This window comes from Vigna angularis, chromosome 7, assembly GCF_016808095.1.
Source record: "Vigna angularis cultivar LongXiaoDou No.4 chromosome 7, ASM1680809v1, whole genome shotgun sequence".
Taxonomy (NCBI): domain Eukaryota; kingdom Viridiplantae; phylum Streptophyta; class Magnoliopsida; order Fabales; family Fabaceae; genus Vigna; species Vigna angularis.
The window spans coordinates 6,242,004-6,264,668 of NC_068976.1; the positions used below are offsets into that span (position 1 = coordinate 6,242,004).

Genomic DNA, 22,665 nt, shown 5'->3' on the forward strand with positions numbered 1-22,665 from the left:
AGAAGCAACTATGTTATGTTGTGATTTGTATTTTTTTTTTCTACTACAATAACTTCATAATCAATTATGACCACATAAATAGAGGATTACATTTTCTTTTCGAATTTTTGTCTATAATAAAGGGATAAAGTAATGATAATAATAATATCAGTAATAATAATAAATATATTTAATACTATAATAAATATATTTAATTATCATTTTTATTTAACTAAACAATTTTTATTTCTACTTTATTTTTCACATATTTTTCTTCTTTCCTTTTTCTATTTCTTTTTTCATAGAGGCTTAGCAAATATATATATATATATATATATATATATATATATATATATATATATATATATATATATATATATATATATATATATATATATATATATATTTATTTATTTTAAATTTATTAAAAGAGATTTTAAGATGCACTTTTCAATTAAAAAAATATAACAATTGAAATTAAAAATATAGTTAAACTCATTATGTTATTAAATTTTTATTATAGATTATAATTAACTAAGTACTAAAAATTCAATACTTTAAAATATATTTTTTTTCACATAAATTTTGAAATGTATAAAGAATATTATGTGAGGATAAGTATTATTTTTTCTTTTATTTTAGCAACATATTTTAGCAATCAACTATTTAGTAATTGAGTTCTAATCGAAAACATATATTGACAAAACATAAAGTAAATAAAAGGTTTTGTCAAAATGATAAATCCATCTCCAAATTATTCTAGATTTCTTAGGATTCGAGTGTTCTTGTCCAAGAATATTAGTGAGAACACAAAGAAGATCCTTTCAGCTCACACGAGGCTCCTCCCAACCATGTATAACTCCACGATCCTTTTTGCTGAGTGTCTCCGACAAGGTTTGTCGTGAGTCGTTTGTCATTCCTTCCTCTATATATGGTGCCCATGTGTTTTTGATATGGTCAATTATATGTTGGTTGAAGTATATTTTTTTTTTACCGTGTGGTTGTTTGTGAGAATAGTAGGATGGTATACTTACGTTAAATAGTTAATGTAGAAAAGTTTTTTTTATACCGGTTAAAAAAACTTTTTATTATGGTTTCATAATCAGTATAGAGAGTATTAAAATTATTGAACTTTCTATATCAGTTTTAGAATTGGTATAAAGAGTTTCATTTCTTGTATTACTTAAAATCATCATTGGTGTTTTTACATTATGCCTTTAACGGATCATCACCCATTCATGCATATTAGAGTCATTCTCATGCAGGAAGAGTATTATCCATCACACGATAAGTGAAAAAGAAAAAAAAGTATAATCACCCATTCCACACATATCATCATTTTCCATAATCATAAATAATTTTTAGAAAGAAAAATAAACATATTAATTTCTATTCCAATGTTTAATTCAATTGTAAACTAATGTTCCAACAATGATTTATCTTTTCCCCCTTGTTGTTATCGTGGTAAATAACAAAAACTATAAGTCAAATAGAAAAGAGAAAAATATTGAGTAGGCTTGGAGAGGGACAAACAAGGGTTGTGATACTTGAGGTTTTATCAAAAACGTTTGCATGCAAAGAAGAAGAAATGGTGGTGTCTCCGATTTGTTGTTCCTCCATTCACTAGTAAAAAATGAAGTTTTTAACTCGTACATTATAACTCGGTTTTTATTAAACTGAAGCATATCAAAACGCGGTGGCAGTCTGGTAATTTTAAAAGCATTATATGCCTAGGTTGTTAAGCAACCAGTGTCTAAAAAGAATATTGGTTCGGTTACCAGAGTGAACCGAGGCATAACCCTCACGTAGCAAAGATACGGCTTCGGTTGGCATGGACCCGAGGCATATTGGGCTAGACTGTGGCTTAAATCGAGAAAAACCTGGGTAGCCTAATCATTTCCCCAAAGCACCTCTCCTCTTCTCTGCCTCTTCTCACCCGAGGACAGAGGATTCGTGGAAGGAGGGGGAGCAGAGGAAGTCAGTGACAGTGGCAAGGAGGGTGGGGACGACAGAGGATATGCTGGCAAGCTTCGTGGGGACGATGGAGGGGGAGCAGAGGAAGTCAGTGACGGTGGCGAGGAGGGTGGGGACGGCGGAGGGGGAGCAGAGGAAGTCAGTGATGGTGAATGCTGGCAAGCTTTGTGGGGGAGATGGTGGTGGTCGGAGATGCTTCTGTTGGGGGAAGAACAGAGAAACCCATGTGGGAAGAGGAAGAAATTTGATCTAAAACGCTTCAGCTTAAGTCCATCTTCATCTCTACTTCTAAGTTTCTTCTCATTAGTTGTTGCTATTATCACTTTGGTTTTGTGGGTTGTAATTTTGACATTGGTTGTTTATATGTATGAGTTCACAATGTTTGCTGCTTCTCTAGTCAGATTTTTGACATTGATTGTTGTAATATTGTGTCTTGTTTGATTCCTGTTATGGTTTTCTTATTTGTTTTAGATTCTTGAGCTGAAATTGGGAAATCTTGAGTTTGTTTGGCATGACATAACGAATGAACCGAGTCTAAAGTCTGAAAAAAAAAAACACACACACACGCTATTGCCTCGGTTATCTAAGAACCGAGCCATATTCCTGTTTGGTTTTATCTCGGTCTATAACCGAGGCATAAAGCTTAACCTTTTTACCTCGTCCACGTATGCCTCGGTTGTAGAACTGATGCCTATAAACATATACAACTGGTGCCTTTACTCTTTATTGTACTAGTGATTTGTAGATGGCAATGTGATGTCTCTCCATGGTTACCTGTTTAGGGAAAGAAGAAGGGAAAACCTAGTGCTAGCGATGGGCACCGTTCAAGCATTGTGTCAACGCTTACAATGATGGCCATAATGACGCTGAAGTTGCACGATGGTGACTTTGACCAAATGATGGAGGTGCAAATTGAAGGAGGCAGAGCGAAATGTAGCATCGACGTCGACGTCAGGTTGAAGATGAAGATGGAGGAAGTGGAGTGGCCATGCAAACTCAAACACTGCTTATAAATAAAAAATAATTCTATATTGATTATAATTAGAATAAGTATAAAAAGTTTATTCCAATATTACAAAAAGTGTCACCACATCACTTTCTATACTGGTTTTAGCACCAACAGGTATAGAAAATTGTTGTAATTTATTACAAAATTTCCACTACGCCACTTTCTATATCGGTTATGGGTTCAACCGATATAAAAACTCTAGCATTATTTACAAAATTGACACCGCGTCACTTTTTATACTTGGTAGATTAGAACTAGTATGATATGTCGCTATAAAATGTGTTTTATGTACTAATAATTAATATATGGTACATAATGAATTAATAAAAATTATATATATATATATATATATAAAAATAAATAAACACTAATGTAGAAAAATTTTTTTAGACTGATTTATAAAGTTTGTTGGCCTTAGTACTCGGCCATTAAAAAAATATAGAAACTACTAACTACAAATTGCTAGAAATTTAAGTTATAACAGTTTATTCATCAGCTCCATTATCACTGTCTCGATCCTCGTTCATGGGGTCAATAGCAATTGAAGGATTTACTTTGATAGTCTCCTCTCAAGACTCTTTACCATCGACATCTTCGATCATGGTTGTCTTCTTGATTGCTTTAGCAACCACTATCTCTTTGACATCCATCATCTTGTTGTCGAAGATGTCCTCATTCATGTTAAACCTCACATCCTTTGAAGAGACTGATGAACGCATATTTATGCCCTCATTTGGCCTTTAATATTGAATTCTTAATTGGTTTTTGTACTTTAATAAAATATTTTAATTAAGATTTGTTATTAATTGGGTTTATTTAGCATGAGATACAAAAACATGTTAAAGATAACTTTTAAGTTGCATAAATGTTCTTTGAATATTTTGATACATGTTAGTGCAGCTGCAACTAAGTTGAGCTCATTGTGGTGTAGAAATAAATTGGTTAAAGTTTCATGACACCTTAAAGATAAATGCAAGAATATCAAATAATCAAGAGCACAAGAAGACAATCCAATCATAGCATGAAAAAGTGAAGAAATTTGGCTAAGCCAAGAGGAGAGAACATGCAACAAAAATTGGATCTTGCAATTTTCTCTATTTTTTTTATATAAAGAGCTTTGATAATTGGTAAATGTTTATATGATTAAAGATAATTTGGGAAAAATATATCTTAACATATTTTATTTGATATTGTTAAATAAATAAATATCAAAAGATGATATTTTCCAAATCTTTTTTAATAGCAAATATTTTTTGATCTCTACAACAAGAAAGTATATCTTAAAGATATTGAATTCTTTAGAAGATAATTGGAGGAGATTATATTATCATAAATAAGATTATAACAATAGAAAAGTTTGAAATAAAGCTTGATTGAATTTCTATATAAAGAAGCTTAGGGAAACACATTAGGCGAGCTTAGGAACCCTTTGGAGGGTTCAAATTGTCCACTCTCTCTTCTCTCATGTTCTCCACCCTCTATAATTCTATTTTCATGTTATTTCAACATTTCATGGAGTGTTAAGCCTTTAGGGCTGATTCTGCTGTAATTTCTTAACTGAATTATGAGGTTAGACAAATAAATTTGTTTATTTTTTTGATTCTTGTTCTGATTTATTTTTATCTATGTCTTTTTCTTCTTAATCAAGTAAAAGTAATGATTTTTACATTATAACAAGTAAGCATGGTGTTAAATCTACATAACATATTAATCATATGAGTCCAATGATTTTTAATTTTAATTGAGAATTTACTTTGATTAAAGTTAGAAACTTTCATGTGATTGAATGCATTTTTGCTACCAATTAAGAATGTACTTTTATTGGTAAAATTTTTAACAATAATTAATCAAGAATATACTTTGGTTAATTAGTTTTTTACTTGATATAAGAGGTAAAAGAATAGACATGATTAGGCATAGTAATATTTAATTGAGAATGTATTTTGGTTAAATTTACTATGATTAATCTACAAATTTTTTTCTTTTAATTGAGAATGTACTTTGGTTAAGAGTGAGAATTCCAACAAATTAATTGAGAATTTACATTGATTAATTTGATTAATTGAAAATTTCATTCTTCAAATCTTTCTCTGAGTCGACACATATTAAGCTGATCTTTATTCAGCTAGTGCAACATCATATAGGACATTTAGTCACTATGATCGATGATTAACTATAGTAATGCAAGAGACAACAAATATTTGAGTGAGTGAACCCATGTCCATCTTTGTAAAAAAGCCCATACAATAAATATAAATAACACTTATTACGAGGAAAAATATTTACGTTTTGATTAATTACTTACTAACGTGAGAAACTAATTTGAGTGTCAGAATATCTTGTGCAAGTATAATCTTTTACCTTATAAAGGATGAGTGCTCTAAAGGACATACTAAAGCTTGAAATGTTTGGAAAGTCTTTGAAGTGTTTTCATACTTTGCATAGTGTTTTTCCCGGCTCTTTTAAGAACAATAATAATGTCGTACAATATAGTATTCATAATTACGATATGTTATTTCTTAAATAGAGTAAATCTATTTTAATTTGTGGCCATTCATTCTATGTGGATTTAACTATTTTGGATTGGGACGGCATAGAATTTTTATCGATCCTTGGTGGTATGATTTGAACACTTATTTACCAAAAACATGGAAACAAAATGAGTCAGCGTAGGACTCAGTTTTGGATGCATTATTTTATAAAGTTGTTCCAACACAACCCTGAAAGAAAAAACTAGCAAATATATAATAATGCGCAAGTGTAAAACACTACCATCGCCAATGTGACAAAAGCCTAATAATGCAAGTTTATTTATTAATTGGGCGTAGGAACAACAGTTGTCAGATAAATTGTGGTGTACATTGCTTTCACATATTTCTTTTTTGTTTAATATTCCTACCCGTCAGAAAGTGAAATTCAGTACAGATCAGACTCAATTCCATTATCGTAACTATTTCTGTTTACCTGTGACGTATATATCTACCAAAATTTGGCTTGTTCACATGTATTCTCTATGTAATCCATGTAAAAAATTCGATTGTTGTGCCGTGTTTCTACATAGTTTCCTTTGAAAAAAGAAAGTTGTTAGAAGATAATTAATTATTATTTTTTGTTTATCATTTAGGTTCTCTTCTAACCGAGTCGGTGCCTTAGCTAAGAGGAGCGGCAACATTGCTGGTGCTGCGACTTGGAATGTGATAACAAGGAATATCTGAAAAGAATATGATCGTATCATTACTTTAATAAAATATTAATGGCATTTGATTTGGCCTAGAACCTGTTTTCCACTTCCCTATACTTGGCGAGAAATGTTGATAACTACACTCTTCTCATGCGTCATCCCGCATGGCTAATCAATCATCATGATTTCTCTCTACTCAACTCTTGTGGTTCTTTTAATTTGTTGCACTACTTACCAATAAGGATCCACCTCTCTTCTTCCAGTGCATGATTAATTTTTTTTATTTGTTTGAGTTGAGAGTATGTCACTACATAACAGATTATAATCATTATTCATAATATTACTTTTTATTTTATTTAAGAGCATAGTCCTTTTATGTAACATAATTGGATAGTGATTTCATCCATTTAATTCTTATCAAGGTACAATTATTTAACAATATTTAAAAAATAGTTATGTTAAAAAGTCTGATTCAATCTCATTATATTGATTATTTAAGGAGTCAATTTAATTCAACTCACTTAAAAGAGTTGACAAAATTCAAATTTAATCTTGCTCACCACGAGTTAGTGGATTAAACGGTTGATTCACCGATTCACTTAATTATATTTTTTTAATTTTAAAAAAATAACTATTTTTTTCTAATTCAAAATATAAATAAGTTTCAGTCTAAAATGACAAATCAAAATAAAAATTAAAATGCAATACAATTCAACATCATTTTAAATTCAAAATATAATCCAAAATCAAGCACAAAAAACAAAACAAATAAGTATTTGATAATTTTGTGTCATTTATCAATTTATAATATTAGAGTCCTGAATGGATAAATCTATAATATTTTGGTCTCTTGAATAATCTTTTTTTATCCTGTCTATAATACTATAATTTTTTCTAAACTAATAATATTAAAATACAAAATAATAATTAGATAGATTGGTAAACCAACCAAACTCACCACGAAATTCAACCCGGATAAGTCTTGTTCTTAGTGAATCAAACTCCAAATTAGCCGTATCAAAATTTCAAATTCTTTTCAACTTAATCTTGCCCGAACTCATGATGAACTGAATTAACTCATGAATTCAATCCATTTTGATAGTTCTACTTAAAAACCTAAACATCATATTAAAGCACCCTTAATATATATATATATATATATATATATATATATATATATATATATATATATATATATATATATATTTAACACTAGAAGTTCTCATACCCCTATATACAAAAGAATAAATGTACTATACAAAATTGTGCGAAATATATAATACCATTAAAATTATAAATAATTATTAATCATAATCTTTTGGGTTTTCATACCTGGGTGATGTCTCACATCTTGCCGTCACGATTTCCAGGGATGTTTTTCTTATATGTAGAACAATTTTTGATAGTTCTGTAGAAATCTTTGAGTTCTTGAAAATGAAACTTTTAATTGATCGAGTGTGAAAGAGGGTCACAGAAGGCTTTGATTTGATATCAATTGTCAGAGTGGCTGCAGCGGATTGGTTAGCGTGAGATAAGAAACCAAGAGAGTTTTTAATACGAACGTGCGCATTTTAATTTCAACTCAATTAAACTTACCAAACAAATAGTAATAACACATAAAGAGAGTAAGGTTGAGAGAAATTTGCACAAATGATTTTATCGCGGTTCGGATCTTACCAATCCTACGTTCAGTCGCTTATCTCAAAACAAGATAAACAGTTCACTACTCACAAAATAATTACAAATTATAATCACAAAGAAATAATTTGCAAAAGTTTAGAAACCACATCTCTTGATACCACAAGAGATGAACCTACACCTCCTTTGAGTCTTCATAAAGGATGAAACACTTCCTCCGAATACTTCACGAAGGATGAACTTCCTCTTCTGAACACCTCCTCAGACACACCAAGGATGAACCGCTTATTTCCTCTGTCACCGCAACAACACTTCACCAGCTCCACAGACACGAGTTTCACAAGCCGAACAAGAACACACACTTCTTAAGATTTTTTGAGTTCTAGAGCACAAGGGAAGAGTTGTTGTTGATGGAAAATGAGAGCCTATTTATAGACTCAAGCAAATACTCTTCCGTTCTTCGTTTCCAGCTATTTAAGGCTTTTAATAGATTAATATCATTGTTAATCGATTAAAACGAGTGCAACAGATAGTTTAAACGGCTAGAAAACTCCAAAGGTATTTTAATCGATTAACTAATATATTAAAATGTATTTTAATCTATTAAATCGTAAAAGTTTGAGTTTTCAGCTTTTACTCGTTTTAATCGATTAATACTTGTTTTAATCGATTAAAATAGTGCGATTTTGACTCTGGACATCAATTATATAATATAAAAGTACATGGAATCAAAACCACTAAAAATCTAAGTCCTAGACACTGAACTACAATTATTACAAAAGCTTTCCATTGCAATACAAGTCTTCATAACATCTTCTTGAATCTTGATTTAGACATCATCAAAACTTCATCTTCATCATTTTGCTAACATTCTCCCCCTTTTTGATGATGATCAAAAACTCCTTTGATTTAAAGCTTTTCGTAATAATCTGGATAAAAACACAACTTATGGAAGAAAAGCGCATTAGTGAATAAACACAAATAAGCAAATAAGCTTTAAACATTTTTCCCCTTTTTTTATCATAATTAAAAAACTGTGTTTAATGTTCTCCCCCTTAAGATAATACTCCCCCTTAATAAAAGCAAGTATGCATATAAGGTACATATATTTCAATTCTAAAGATTCATTCAAAGATACACAATAGGAGATTTAAAGCATATAATTTTAGGATAAAGAACTTAAAAATCATTGTTTAAACATACATTGAACCATACAAGATAAGAATTTTAAAGCATACAAAAATATTGCTAGTTTTTTAAATATGCCAAACCGGAACGCATTTAATCGATTAAAGATAGGTTTAATCGATTAGCTTTAATCGATTATTTTAAAGAATAATCGATTAAAAACGCTATTTTTAGTAAAACGCTTAAAAATGTACAAAACGGGTCAAAATGCAATCCTAATAGATTTCCAAAATTCCTAGATCTCTTCTAATGTTTACCCCTTTAGATATGTCTCCAATTTCGTTGTGTATGATAATCCTCTAGGTTGTTGTCACATTTTGTTTAGATCTTCATTTTGAGAATTGTCATCATTCCTTGGTTCATTTGTTGTCTTCTGCAAGTCTTCATTTTCACATGCATCTGATTCATCTGACTCAAGAGATTTTTCCTCAAGGTCTACAATTTCATCAAAGACAACATACATATATTCTTCTATTTCAAATGATTTCCGATTGAAAACTCAATATGCTTTGCTTGTTAGAGAATATCCAAGAAAAATAGCTTCGTCGGTCTTGGAATAAAATTTTCTTAAATTTGTTTTCCATTATTTAAATTAAAAAAAATTCTTATATGCTAAACATTTTGGTACCCAACTACTTTGTATGGGTCCTTTGGGTTAGATTGAAAAAATATTGAAATCATCTTACAACCCAAACATATATACCACTTGGAATACCATAATGCTTAATTTTACATATATTTGAAGTATGACCATTTTTCATACAATAAGAACATGATACAATGTTTGTATTCCTATAAGTTGTTCCTTTTTCTGCCCAAGTTCTACGAGTTCTATTATTATGTTTATTTTTAATTTTAGGAACATACTTATTTTTAACAACCTTATTTTTATTATTTTTACTGCATTCTCTTTAGGTTGTTTGTTCTAGTAGTTTCTTAAAATTTTCACAAGATGCACATTCATCACTATTAGTAAATTTACCCTTTTCATAAAATAAAATTTTATTTTTTAAATCTTTATTTTCTTCAAAAGTGTTTTCAAAATCTGATCTTAAATTTTTATTTTCTTTAGAAATATTTTTAAAATTTAATTTTAAATTTTCATTTTCTTCAAGAACATTTTCGAAATTTAATTTTAAATCTTTGAAATTCCTTTTCAATTTCTTATGACCTTTATCTAGTTTTTCAGATTCTATTATTAAACCAACATATGTTTCTTGCAATTCATCTTCACTATATTGACTATAATTATCAGAATCGCTAGATGTACTTACTTGGCTTCCAACAGTGTCGTTGTCCGCCATTAAACAAATGTTTGCTTCTTCATCAAAATTGCTTAAGTCAGAAATTGTTTCGTTGTCATCGTTCCATGCGATGTAGGCTTTCTTTTTCTTGAAGAACTTCTTTTCTTTTATTTCTTCACTCTTTTTTTGATTTGGGCAGTCAGCTTTTAAGTGCCCCCTTTCTCCGCAACCATAGCATCTATAGTTTGAGGAAGATTCTTGGTTTTCTCTCTTTTCGTATTTGAATCTTCCTTTGTCTTTTGATTTCATGAACCTGTTGAGCCTCTTTATCATAAGTTTCAAATTTTCTTCCTCATCCGAGTCTTCATCTTCTAGTTTGGTTTTGCTCCTTTCTACCCAGATTTTAAGGCTATAGTCCTTTTCTTCTTCGTTTTTGCTTCTTCATCTAGTCTTCCGAGGTCAAGTTCATGCTCTCTCAATTTCCCAAATAATGTCGCCATAGTCATTGTGTTGAGATTTTGTGACTCAGAAATTACAGTCACTTTTGGTTGCCATGACCTGTCTAAAGATTTCAAAATTTTAATATTAAGCTCATCATTTTCGAAAGACTTACTTAGTCCAATGAGATGATTAACAATGTTGGTGAAGCATTTCTGAACGTTTGAAATTGTTTCTCCTTGCTTCATCCTTAACATTTTGTATTCCTGGATCAAGGTATTCTTTCTAAATCTCTTTACGTCATCTGTACCTTCGTGGGTTACTCTCAGCACTTCCCATATTTCTTGAGCAGTCTTACAAACATAGATCATGTAAAACTCGTCAACAGTTAAAGCAGATGAAATAATATTCTGAGCTTTTACATCGTTTAGAAACCTTTTCTTTTCTTTAGCAGTCCACTGAACGAGGCTTTGGTTCCTGCATATTGTCAGTAGGAATAAAACGACCAAATGCAATAACTTCCCAAATATCAAAATCAATAGACTCAATAAATATTTGCATTCTAACCTTCCATAATGCATAATTTTCACCTGTGAATAGGGGCGGTCTATTGATAGAAGCACCCTCTGCAAAAGTTTGATATGATCCTACCATTTGAATAACTATCAAATCAAGCTCTGATGCCAATTGTCAAAGTGGCTACAGCGAAATGGTTAGCGTGGGATAACAAACCAAGAGGTTTTTAATACCAATGTGTGCCTATTAATTTCTACTCAATTAAACTTACCAAGCAAATAATAATAACACATAAAGAGAGTAAGGTTGAGAGAAATTTACACAAATGATTTTATCCTGGTTCGGGTCTTACTGATCCTACGTCCAGTCGCTTATCTCAAAACAAGATAAATAATTCACTACTCACAAAACAATTACAAATTACAATCACAAATAAACAATTTGTAAAAGTTTAGAAACCACATCTCTTGATACCGCAAGAGATGAACCTGCACCTCCTTTGAGTCTTCACAAAGGATGAAACGCTTCCTCCGAATACTTTACGAAGGATGAACTCACTACAAAAAAGAAAGGCATTACCGAAGGCCAAAAGCCCTCGGAAAATGCCAGAAGCCGATTTTGACCGTCGAAAAAACTTATTTACCGATGGTCCCTTGGCCTTCGGTAATAATCCTTCGGTAATAACCCAAATTCTTGTAGTGACTTCCTCTTCCAAACACCTCCTCAAACACACCAAGGATGAACCGACTATTTGCTATGTTACCGCAACAGCACTTCACCAGCTCCACAGACACGAGTTTCACAAGCCGAACAAGAACACACACTTCTTAAGAGTTTCTGAGTTCTAGAGCACAAGAGAAGAGTTGTCGTTGATGGAAAATGAGAGCCTATTTATAGACTCAAGATAATACTCTTCTGTTCTTCGTTTCTAGCCATTTAACGCTTTTAATCGATTAATATCATTGTTAATCAATTAAAACAATTGCAACGGCTAGTTTTAACGGCTAGAAAACTCCAACGGTCACTTTTAATCGACTAAAAGGTATTTTAATCAATTAGCTAATAGATTAAAATGTATTTTAATATTAAATCGGAAAAGTTTGAGTTTTCAGCTTTTACTCATTTTAATCGATTAATACTTGTTTTAATCGATTAAAACAGTGCGATTTTGACTCTGGACATCAATTATATAATATAAAAGTATATGAAATCAAAATCACTAAAAATCTAAGTCCTAGACACTAAACTACAATTATTACAAAAGTTTTCCATTGTAATACCAGTCTTCATAACATCTTCTTGAATCTTGATTTCTGTTGACTTAATTTGTATATCATCTTCATCATTTTGCTAACCGGATTTATGTTTTCCCTTCTTTATAAAATTTCCCATGATAGACACCTACCATAAAAGAACCTACTCCAACTTTAGGCCAACGGATTAGCCTCTTGCAACTGATGTGTTCATTGCTAATATGGGCTCACCATACAAGACAACCCTAGATATATATGATTGTTCTCGTCGTGCATTGAAACTGTTAGATTAATATCAATGATAGTAATATTACATCCTTTGTAGTTTTGTTATCATCTCCTATTTGTCTGTTAAATTGTTTTATAAGAATTACTCGTCGTTATTATATCCTAAACTATGCATAATCACTGCATTTCAACGTTTGAAAACGTATCTGATCAGCAGGGGAGGGGATACTGAATCCAAGGTTTACGATATAGATTGTTGGTTAACTAAATTAATTTAATTATTGTTAAAAAATAAAGTATATATTATATATTTAATATAATGAAAAAATTATTATAAACTTTAAAATTTAACATGAATATTTTGTTTTATTATTTATTTATTTTATTCAATTTGTTCGTTTTATAAAAATAAAATAAGCTTTTTCTTGGTGAAATTAAACTTTACAAAAAAAAATTTACTAGATAGGACCTGATGGACTTATATGCTTAATATCACCTCAAAAAATAAAACCAAGCTTGATGTCACATTAATTTGGATTCTTGGTTAATGGGGGACAATGGAAAAGGCGTCACTCGGTTCTCGCTTTGAAGAAAACGTACATTGCTTTTTTTCTGAAGAAGATTTGTCAAGGAAAAGTACCACTAATGACGTGTTTAATTATTGAAGGCTTAATGGTGCTAAACATCAGCATTATCGTTTCCAATCCACAAAGAAGATGATGATTCATTCCAAGTAACATTTTTTTATGATAAAATAATGTCATATATCCTCTGTGCATGGTGTGGATCATGCAATTTGCAGGTGAAAAGAATAGCACAGGTATGATATTTGGGTCACTATGGAAAATGGTAAGGAAGCTACTTCATTGGCTATGTTTTCATTTATGATACTTTAAAGTCGCCGGTAATATGGTACACTTGTCTTTGCATTATTTTTTCACAAGTGAGTGTTTTAGCCATATCCATGGTGAGTTGGATATGCCAATCCAGCTGAATCTACTTTGAAAAATGATATTACTCAAATATTAACTAATTTATTAATTAAAGCTTTTTTTATTACTAATATTATATCATAATTTTTTTTACAGGATTACATATTTTTTTGTTAAATCGAAGTTTTTCTTTACTTGATACTAAAATCATATCCAACTTTTTTTAAAATAAAATATTAATGATTTTTTTAATTTATATTTTATTTTTAAAATATTTATCAAAAATCTAAAACTATGTTATTATATGATAATATAGTAAGAACAATTCATTTATTATTTATATTTTACTATACTTCTTATTTTCTTAAAACTTTTATGATTTGAATATTATAGAGTCAGAACCTCTTTTTCATATTCAAAACAATATAACAATTAAGAACTCATTGTTAATCTCTCAATAATGTTATCAAATTAATATTACTAAATTATAACAACTTCTGATAAGATAATAGCTAACAAATTAGAAAGAATAAAGTTAACCCAAAGTCACATCTCAATGAACATAGAAGTGATTTGATTTTTAACCCAATGTCCTCTCTTCCTCTTTCTCGTCCTCGTCCTCGTCTTCATCCTCGTCCTCGTCTTCGTCCTCATGCTCGTCCTAATCCTCGTCCTCGTCCTCGTCCCTATCCTCGTCCTCTTCCATTTCCTCGTCCTTGTCCTCGTCCTGGTCCTGGTCCTCGCCCTCGTCCTCGTTCTAGTCCTCCTCCTCGTCCCCCTCGTCCTCCTCGTCCTCGTCTTCGTCCTCATCCTCGTCCTCTTTCTCATCCTCGTCCTCTCGACCTCGTCCTCGTCCTTCTCCTTGTCCTCCTCCCCGTCCTCATCCATTTTCTTGTCCCCTTCTTCTTCCTCTTCCTCGACCTCTTCCTCGTCGTCGTCCACATCCTCGCCCTCGTCCTCGTCCTCGCCCTCGTCGTCGTCCTGGTCCTCGACCTCGTCCTCGTCCTCATCCTCGTCTTTGTCCTCGTCCTCGTTCTTATCCTCGTCCTCGTCCTTGTCCTTGTCCTCTCCGCCTCGTCCTCTTCCTCTTCCTCGTCCTCGTCCTCGTTCTCGCCCTCGTCCTCGTCCTCGTCCTCATCCTTCTCCTCCTTGTCCTCGTCCTTGTCCTTGTCCTCGTCCTTGTCCTCGTCCTCGTCCCAGTCCTCGACCTCGTCCTCTTCCTCGTCCTTGTCCTCTCATCCTCGTCCCCATGCTCGTTCTAATGCGCATACTCGTCCTCGTCCTCGTCCTCGTCCCTATCCTCGTCCTCTTCCTTTTCCTCGTCCTTGTCCTCGTCTTGGTCCTGGTCCTCGCCCTCGTCCTCGTTCTGGTCCTCGTCCTCGTCCCCCTCGTCCCCCTCGTCCTCGTCCTCTTTCTCATCCTCGTCCTCGTCCACGTCATCGTCCTCGTCCTTGTTCTCGTCCTCGTCCTCGTCCTCGTCCTCGTCCTCGTCCTCGTCCTCGTCCTCGTCCTCGTTCTCGTCCTCGTCCTCGTCCTCGTCCTCGTCACCGTCCTCGTCCTCATCCTCGTCCTCGTGCTCGTCCTCGTACTCGTACTCGTCCTCGTTATCGTCCTCGTCCTTGTCCTCGTCCTCGTCCTCCCCCTCGTCCTCGCCCTCGTCCTCCTCCTCGTCTTTGTCCCTTTTCTTGTCTCCTTCTTTTTCCTCTTCCTCAACCTCTTCCTCGTCCTCGTCATAGTTCTCGTCCTCGTCTTCATACTCGTCCTCGTCCTCACCCTCGTTCTCGTCCTCACCCTCGTTCTCGTCCTTGTCCTCTCGACCTCGTCCTCTTCCTCTTCCTCTTCCTCTTTCTCGTCGTCGTCGTCGTCCTCGTCCTCGTCCTTGTGCTCGTCCTCTTCCTCTTCCTCTTCCTCGTCCCCATGCTCGTTCTAATGCGCATCCTCGTCCTCGTCCTCGTCCTCGTCCCTATCCTCGTCCTCTTCCTTTTCCTCGTCCTTGTCCTCGTCTTGGTCCTGGTCCTCGCCCTCGTCCTCGTTCTGGTCCTCGTCCTCGTCCCCCTCGTCCCCCTCGTCCTCGTCCCCCTCGTCCCCCTCGTCCTCGTCCTCTTTCTCATCCTCGTCCTCGTCCACGTCATCGTCCTCGTCCTTGTTCTCGTCCTCGTCCTCGTCCTCGTCCTCGTCCTCGTCCTCGTCCTCGTTCTCGTCCTCGTCCTCGTCCTCGTCCTCGTCACCGTCCTCGTCCTCATCCTCGTCCTCGTGCTCGTCCTCGTACTCGTCCTCGTTATCGTCCTCGTCCTTGTCCTCGTCCTCGTCCTCCCCCTCGTCCTCCTCCTCGTCTTTGTCCCTTTTCTTGTCTCCTTCTTTTTCCTCTTCCTCGACCTCTTCCTCGTCCTCGTCCTAGTTCTCGTCCTCGTCTTCATACTCGTCCTCGTCCTCACCCTCGTTCTCGTCCTTGTCCTCTCGACCTCGTCCTCTTCCTCTTCCTCTTCCTCTTTCTCGTCGTCGTCCTCGTCCTCGTCCTCGTCCTTGTCCTTGTGCTCGTCCTCTTCCTCTTCCTCTTCCTCTTCCTCATGCTCGTTCTAATGCGCATCCTCGTCCTCGTCCCTATCCTCGTCCTCTTCCTTTTCCTCGTCCTTGTCCTCGTCTTGGTCTTGGTCCTCGCCGTCGTCCTTGTTCTGGTCCTCGTCCTCGTCCCCCTCGTCCTCCTCGTCCTCGTCCTCTTTCTTTTCCTCGTCCTCTTTCTTATCCTCGTCCTCGTTCTCGTCCTCATCCTCGTCCTTGTTCTCGTCCCCTTCTTCTTCCCACTCCTCGACCTTCTCCTCGTCCCCGTCCTTGTCCCCGTCCTCGTTCTCCTCCTTGTCCCTATCCTCGCCCACTTATTCTTCCTTTTATCCTCCTCGTCCAAGTCCTCGTCCTCGTCATCGTCATCGTCCTCGTCCTCGACCTCCTCCTCATCCTCGTCCTCGTCCTCGTCCCATCCTACTCCTTCTCCTCCCCGTCCTCTCGACCTAGTCCTCGTCCTTCTCCTCGTCCTCGTCCTCTTCCTCGTCCTCGTCCTCGTCCTCGTCCTCATCCTCGTCTTCATCCTCGTCCTCGTTCTCGTCCCCGTTCTCGTCTTTGTCCTCGTCCTCGTCCTCGTCCTCTTTCTCTACCTCGTCCTCGTCCACGTCCTCCTCCTCGTCATCCTCGTCACCCTCGTCGTCATCCTGATCATCGACCTCGTCCTCGTCCTCGTCCTCATCCTCGTCTTCGTCCTCGTCCTCGTCCTCGTCCTCGTCCTCATCCTACTTCTTCCCCTCCTCGTCCTCGTCCTCGTCCTCTCAACCTCGTCCTCGTCCTCGACCTCGTCCTTGTCCTCGACCTCGTCCTCCTCCCCCTCCTCGTCCCTTTTCTTGTCCCCTTCTTCTTCCTCTTCCTCGACCTTTTCCTCGTCCTCGTCCTCGTCCTCGTCCTCGTTCTTATCCCCGTCCTCGTTCACACAGTCATTCTCGTCCTCGTCCTCGTCCTTGTCCTCACGACCTCGTCCTTTTCCTCTTCCTCGTCCTCGTCCTCGTTCTTGTCCTCGTCCTCGTCCTCGTCCTCGTCCCTATCCTCGTCCATTTACTCTTCCTCTTCTCCTCTCCTCTCATCCTCGTCCTCGTCCTCGTCCTCGTCCTCGTCGTCGTGCTCGTCCTCGTCCTCGTTCTTGTCCTTGTGCTCGTCCTCTTCCTGTTCCTCTTCCTCTTCCTTCTCCAGATGCTCGTCCTAATCCTCGTCCTCGTCCTCGTCCTCGTCCTTGTCCTCATCCTTGTCATCGTCCTCGTCCTCGTTGTCGTCCTTGTCCTCGTCCTTGTCCTCGTCCTCATCCTTGTCCTCATCCCTATCCTCGTCCACTTACTCTTCCTCTTCTCCTCCTCGTCCTCGTCGTCGTGCTCGTCCTCGTCCTTGTCCTCGTCCTCGTCCTCGTCCTCGTCCTTGTCCTCGTCCTCATCCTCCTTCTTCTCCTCCTCGTCCTTGTCCTCGTCCTCTCGATGTTGTCCTCGTCCTCGTCCTCGTCCTCGTCCCCGTCCTCGTCTTCGTCCTCGGCCTCGTCCTTGTCCTCATCCTCGTCCTCTTTCCCATCCTCGTCCTCATCCTCGTCCTCATCCTCGTCATCGTCCTTGTCCTTGTCTTCATCCTCGTCCTTTTTCCCATCCTCGTCCTCGTCCTTTTTCTCGTCGCCTTCTTCTTCCTCTTCCTCGACCTCGTCCTCTTCCTCGTCCTCGTCCTCTTCCTCGTCCTCGTCCGTATCCTCGTCCTCGTCCTCCTCCTCGTCCCTATCCTCGTCCTCTTCCTCTTCTTCTTCTCCTCCTCGTTCTCGTCCTCGTCCTCGTCCTTGTCCTCGTCCTTATCCTCTTCCTTCTCTTCCTCATCCTCGTCCTCGTCCTCTCGACCTAGTCCTCGTCTTTGTCCTCGTCCTTGTCCTTTTTCTTGTCCCCTTCTTCTTCCCCTTCCTCGACCTCTTCCTCGTCCTTGTCTTCGTCCTCGTCCTCATCCTTGTCTTCGTCCTCGTTGTCGTTCTCGTCCCCGTTCTCGTCTTTGTCATCGTCCTCGTCCTCGTCCTCTTCCTCTTCCTCATCCTCGTTCACGTCCTCGTCCACGTCCTCGTCCTCGTCCTCGTTCTCACCCTCGTCCTCGTCCTATTCCTCAACCTCGTCCTCGTCCTCGTCCTCATCCTCGTCTTCGTCCTCGTTCTCATTTTTGTCCTCATCCTTCGTCCTCGTCCTCGTCCTCATCCTCGTGTTCGTCCTCGTCCTCGTTCTTGTCCTCCTCCTCACCTTCGTTCTCGTCCTCGTCCTCTCGACCTCGTCCTCTTCCTCTTCCTCGTGCTCGTCCTCGTCCTTGTCCTCGTCCTCGTTCTCGCCCTCGTCCTCGTCCTCGTCCTCGTTCTTGTCCTCGTCCTTGTCCTTATCCACGTCGTCCTCCTTGTCCTTGTCCTCATCCTCGTCCTCGTCCTTGTCCTCTCTCCCCCTTCCTTGTCCTGGTCCTCGTCTTCATCCTCGTCCTCGTCCTCGTGCTCATCCTCGTCCACGTCCTCGTCCTTGTCCCTATCCTCGTCCTCTTCCTTTTCCTCGTCCTTGTCCTCGTTCTGGTCCTGATCCTCGCCCTCGTCCTCGTTCTGGTCCTCGTCCTCGTCCCCCTCGTCCTCGTCCTCATCATCGGCCTCTTTCTCATCCTCGTCCTCGTGCTCATCCTCGTTCTTGTCCTCGTCCTCGTCCTCGTCCTCATCCTCGTCCACATTCTCATCCTCGTCCTCGTCCTCGTCCTTGTTCTCGTCTCCTTCTTCTTCCTCTTCCTCGATCTTGTCCTCGTCCTCGTCCTTGTCCTCGTCCACGTCCTCCTCCTCGTCCCCTTATTCTTCCTCTTCTCCTCCTTGTCCTCGTTTTCGTCCTCGTCCTCGTCATTGTCCTCGTCCTGGACCTCGTCCTCGTCCTCGTCCTCGTCCTCATCATCGTCCTCGTCCTCGTCCTCGTCATCGTTCACATCCTTGTCCTCGTCATCGTCCTCGTTCTCATGCTCGTCCTCGTCCTCGTCCTCATCCTACTCCTTCTCCTCCTCGTCCTTATCCTCTTTCTTCTTCTCCTCGTCCTCGTCCTTGTCCTTGTCCTCATCCTCCTCCTTCTCCTCCTCGTCCTTGTCCTCGTCCTCTCAACCTCGTCTTCGTCCTCGTCCTCGTCCTCATCCTTGTCCTTGTCTTCATCCTTGCCCTCTTTCCCATCCTCGTCCTCGTCCTTTTTCTCGTCCCCTTCTTTTTCCTCTTCCTTGACCTTGTCCTCTTCCTCGTCTTGGTCCTTGTTCTCGTCCTCGTCTTCCTCCTCGTTCCTATCCTCGTCCTCTTCCTCTTCTTCTTCTCCTCCTTGTCCTCATCATCATCCTAGTCTTGCCCTCGTCCTCGTCCTCGTTCGTGTCCTCGTCCTCATCCTTCTCCTTCTCCTCCTCGTCCTCGTCCTCGTCCTTGTCCTCGTCCTCGTCCCTTTTCTTAACCCATTCTTCTTCCTCTTCCTCGACCTCTTCCTCGTCCTCGTCCTCGTCCTCGTCCTCTTCCTCTTCCTCGTCCTCGCCCTCACCCTCGTTGTCGCCCTTATCCTCGACCTCGTCCTCGTCCGCGTCCTCATCCTCGTCTCCGTCCTCGTCCTTGTCCTCGTCTTCGTCCTCGTCCTCACCCTTGTTCTCGTCCTCGTCCTTGTCGTCTCGACCTCGTCCTCTTCCTCTTCCTCTTCCTCGTCCTCGTCCTCGTCCTCGTCCTTGTCCTTGTGCTTGTCCTCTTAATCTTCCTCTTCCTCATTCTCGTTCTCGTTCTCGTCCTCCTCCTCGTCTCGTCATCGTCCTCATCCTCGTCTTCCTCGTCCTCATCCTCGTCTTTCTCGTCCTCGTCCTTGACCTTGTCCTCGTCCTCGTCCTCGTCTTCGTCCTCGTTCTCATCCTCGTTCTGGTCCTCGTGCTCGTCCTTGTCCTCTCGACCTCGTCCTCTTCCTCTTCCTCTTCCTTGTCCTCATCCTCGTCCTCGTCCTCCTCCTCGTCCTCGTCCTCGTCCTCGTCCTCGTCCTCGTCCTCGTCCTCGTCCTCGTCATCGTTCTCGTCCTTGTCCTCATCTTCGTCCTCGTCCTCGTCCTCGTCATCGTCCTCGTTCTTGTCCTCGTCATCGTTCTCGTCCTTGTCCTCGATCTCGTCCTCGTCCTCGTCCTCTTCTTCTTCCTCTTCTCGTCCTCGTCCTCATTCTCGTCCTTGTCCTCGTCCACGTCCTTGTCGTCTCGACCTCGTCCTCTTCCTCTTCCTCGTTCTCGTCCTCGTCATCGTCCTTGTCCTTGTGCTCGTCCTCTTCCTCTTCCTCTTCCTCGTTCTCGTCCTCGTCCTCGTCCTCGTCCGCGTCCTCCTCCTCCTCGTCCTCGTCCTTGTCCTTGTCCTCGTCCTCGTCGCGTCCGGGTCCTCGTCCTCGTCTTCGTCCTCGTCCTCATCCTCATCCTCGTCGTCGTCCTTGTCCTTGTGCTCGACCTCTTCTTCTTCCTCGTTTTCATCCTCGTCCTCGTCCTTGTCCACGTCCACGTCCTCGTCCTCGTCCTTGTCCTCGTCCTCATGCTCGTCCTAGGCCTTGTTCTTGTCCTCTTCCTCTTCCTTTTCCTCGTCCTCGTCCTCGTTGTCGTCCTCTGTCCCCTCGTCCTCCTCGTCCTCGTCCTCGTCCTCTCGACCTTGTCCTCTTTCTCCTCCTCGTCCCTATCCTCGTCCTCTTCCTCTTCCTCTTCTCCTCCTCGTCCTCGTCCTCGTTCTCGTCCTCTTCCTCGTCCTCCTCCTCGTCCTCGTCCTCGTCCTCGTCCTCGTCTTCTTCCTCGTGCTCGTCCTCGTCCTTGTCCTTGTTCTCGTCCCCTTCTTCTTCTTCTTCCTCGACCTTGTCCTTGTCCTCGTCCTCGTCCTCATCTTCCTCCTCGTCCTCATCCTCTTCCTCGTCGTTGTCCTCTTCTTCGTCCTTGTCCTCGTCCTCTTCTCCGTCCTCGTCCTCGTCCTCTTCCTCTTCCTCTTCCTCTTCCTCTTCCTCGTCCACGTCCTCGTTCTGGTCCTCGTCCTTGTCCTCGTCCCTGTCCTCGACCTAACCCCGTCCTCATCATTGTCCTTGTCCTCGTCCTCTCGTCCTGTCGTTGTCCTCCTCCTCCTCCTTCTCCTCCTCCTCGTCCTCCTTCTCCTAAGGCATTAAAATAACCTATAAGACTAGAGATGCATCCGAGGGATGCCATAAACAAAAATGAAGCAGTTCCTTTAAGATATTTAAATATTCTCGTAAAAGCTACGAGTTGTTATTCTTTAGGATATACTTGGAACTAGCACATACGCAAACACTTTACACAATGTTAGGCTTACTAGCACTAAGATACAATAAAGATCCTATCATACCTCTAAACATAGTTTCGTTAAACTCAATACTTGATTCATCTTTATCTAAATATAAAGAGGTTCCGATGGGAGTGTTTGCTTCCTTTGCTATGTCCATTCCAAATTTCTTAAGAACCTCTCTATAGTACTTAGTTTGAGAGATGAAAGTTCCCCCTTCCATTTGCTTAATTTGAAGTCCTAAGAAATGTTTTAACCCACCCATAGACATCTCAAAATCACCATTATACTAGAAAAACCTTAACATAAGGTGTTATCAATTGATCCAAATATTATGTCTTCTACATACACTTGAATAAGTAAAATATGTTTTCCTTCTCTTTTTATAAACAAGGTTGAATCAACCTTTCCTCTTAAGAAATCATTTTCAATTAGAAAGTTACTTAGTCTTTCATACCAAGATCTAAGTGTTTGTTTCAGGCCATACAATTCTTTCTTAAATTTATAAACATGATTATTCCAGAGACAAAATGAATTTTTAGAAAAATTTTAAAACATCTCTCTAATGATCTATTATCTTAAGTTCTAATCGATTATTGCAAAGTTTTTCTGACTTTAAAACGAATTTTAAAGTATACAATTCATGTCAAGAATGAGCAACACCCTATACATAAATCTACTAAATTAGAAAGGTTTTAACATAAAAAAGTGTTCGTGAAACTCTTCTTACAACTTGAGCACTTGAAACTTGGCTTTGAGACATCGTCAAAATTTCTAAGCTTCATGTACCTCTGTTGAAAATTTACTCTCAACCGACTTCTCCGCATGAAAAACTGATAGGTTTAAATTGATTATTATAGTGGAGGATGGTCTATTTATGTGCGTTTTTTTTAAAAAGGGTTTATTTGGAAAATTATTCGAAATTTCGTTACGAGAGAAATCCTTGACCGAACAATTAAGAGGTTGATAAAAAATTTATTACATCATTCTCACTAAAATCAATTAGATGTTTTCATCAAACCTGTCATGTCACTTTCGTATATGCGTCGTAACTCCAATAAGAGGTTAGAATTTTCATTTTCTAAACCCCTAATAAACGTGATTATATTATTACACCTTCCCATCTTTATTATCTAGTTGCTTCCCATTCAACATGCATCTTCAACCAGCAACTTCAAGAACCCAACATATGTGTAATTGAAAGCAACTGGTGGATCACTTCTTTGCCATACGTCCATAATTGATATAT

The 22,665-nt window shown here is 39.0% G+C and overlaps 1 protein-coding gene across 1 annotated transcript; it reads right to left on the bottom strand.

Moving 5' to 3' along the window:
• Positions 1 to 1,911: 1,911 nt before the first annotated feature.
• Positions 1,912 to 21,639, bottom strand: LOC108336915 (spore wall protein 2-like). Its single transcript, XM_052880603.1, has 14 exons — positions 21,480 to 21,639; positions 20,783 to 21,071; positions 19,581 to 19,812; positions 19,250 to 19,435; positions 18,460 to 18,861; positions 18,056 to 18,235; positions 17,455 to 17,829; positions 16,903 to 17,046; positions 16,730 to 16,861; positions 16,166 to 16,429; positions 15,809 to 15,974; positions 15,129 to 15,422; positions 14,424 to 14,677; positions 1,912 to 2,151 (listed from the first exon to the last, which is right to left on the bottom strand). The coding sequence occupies exons 1-14, from the start codon at positions 21,637 to 21,639 to the stop codon at positions 1,912 to 1,914; spliced, it is 3,318 nt and encodes a 1,105-aa protein (XP_052736563.1).
• Between the last annotated feature and the right edge of the window lie 1,026 nt (positions 21,640 to 22,665).

Bases quoted from the DNA above. Each gene is read 5' to 3' on its own strand.
- LOC108336915 (XM_052880603.1), bottom strand. From the start codon at position 21,639: ATGGAAGGGGGAACTTTCATCTCTCAAACTAAGTACTATAGAGAGGTT. The intron at 19,436-19,580 runs GTTAAGAAAAGG...GAAGAAGAAGAG, and splicing joins AGGAAGAGGAAGAAGAATGG to GAAGAGGACGAGGATAGGAA. The intron at 16,862-16,902 runs GTTGAGAGGACG...GGGAAGAAGTAG, and splicing joins AGGTCGAGGACGAGGACGAG to GATGAGGACGAGGACGAGGA.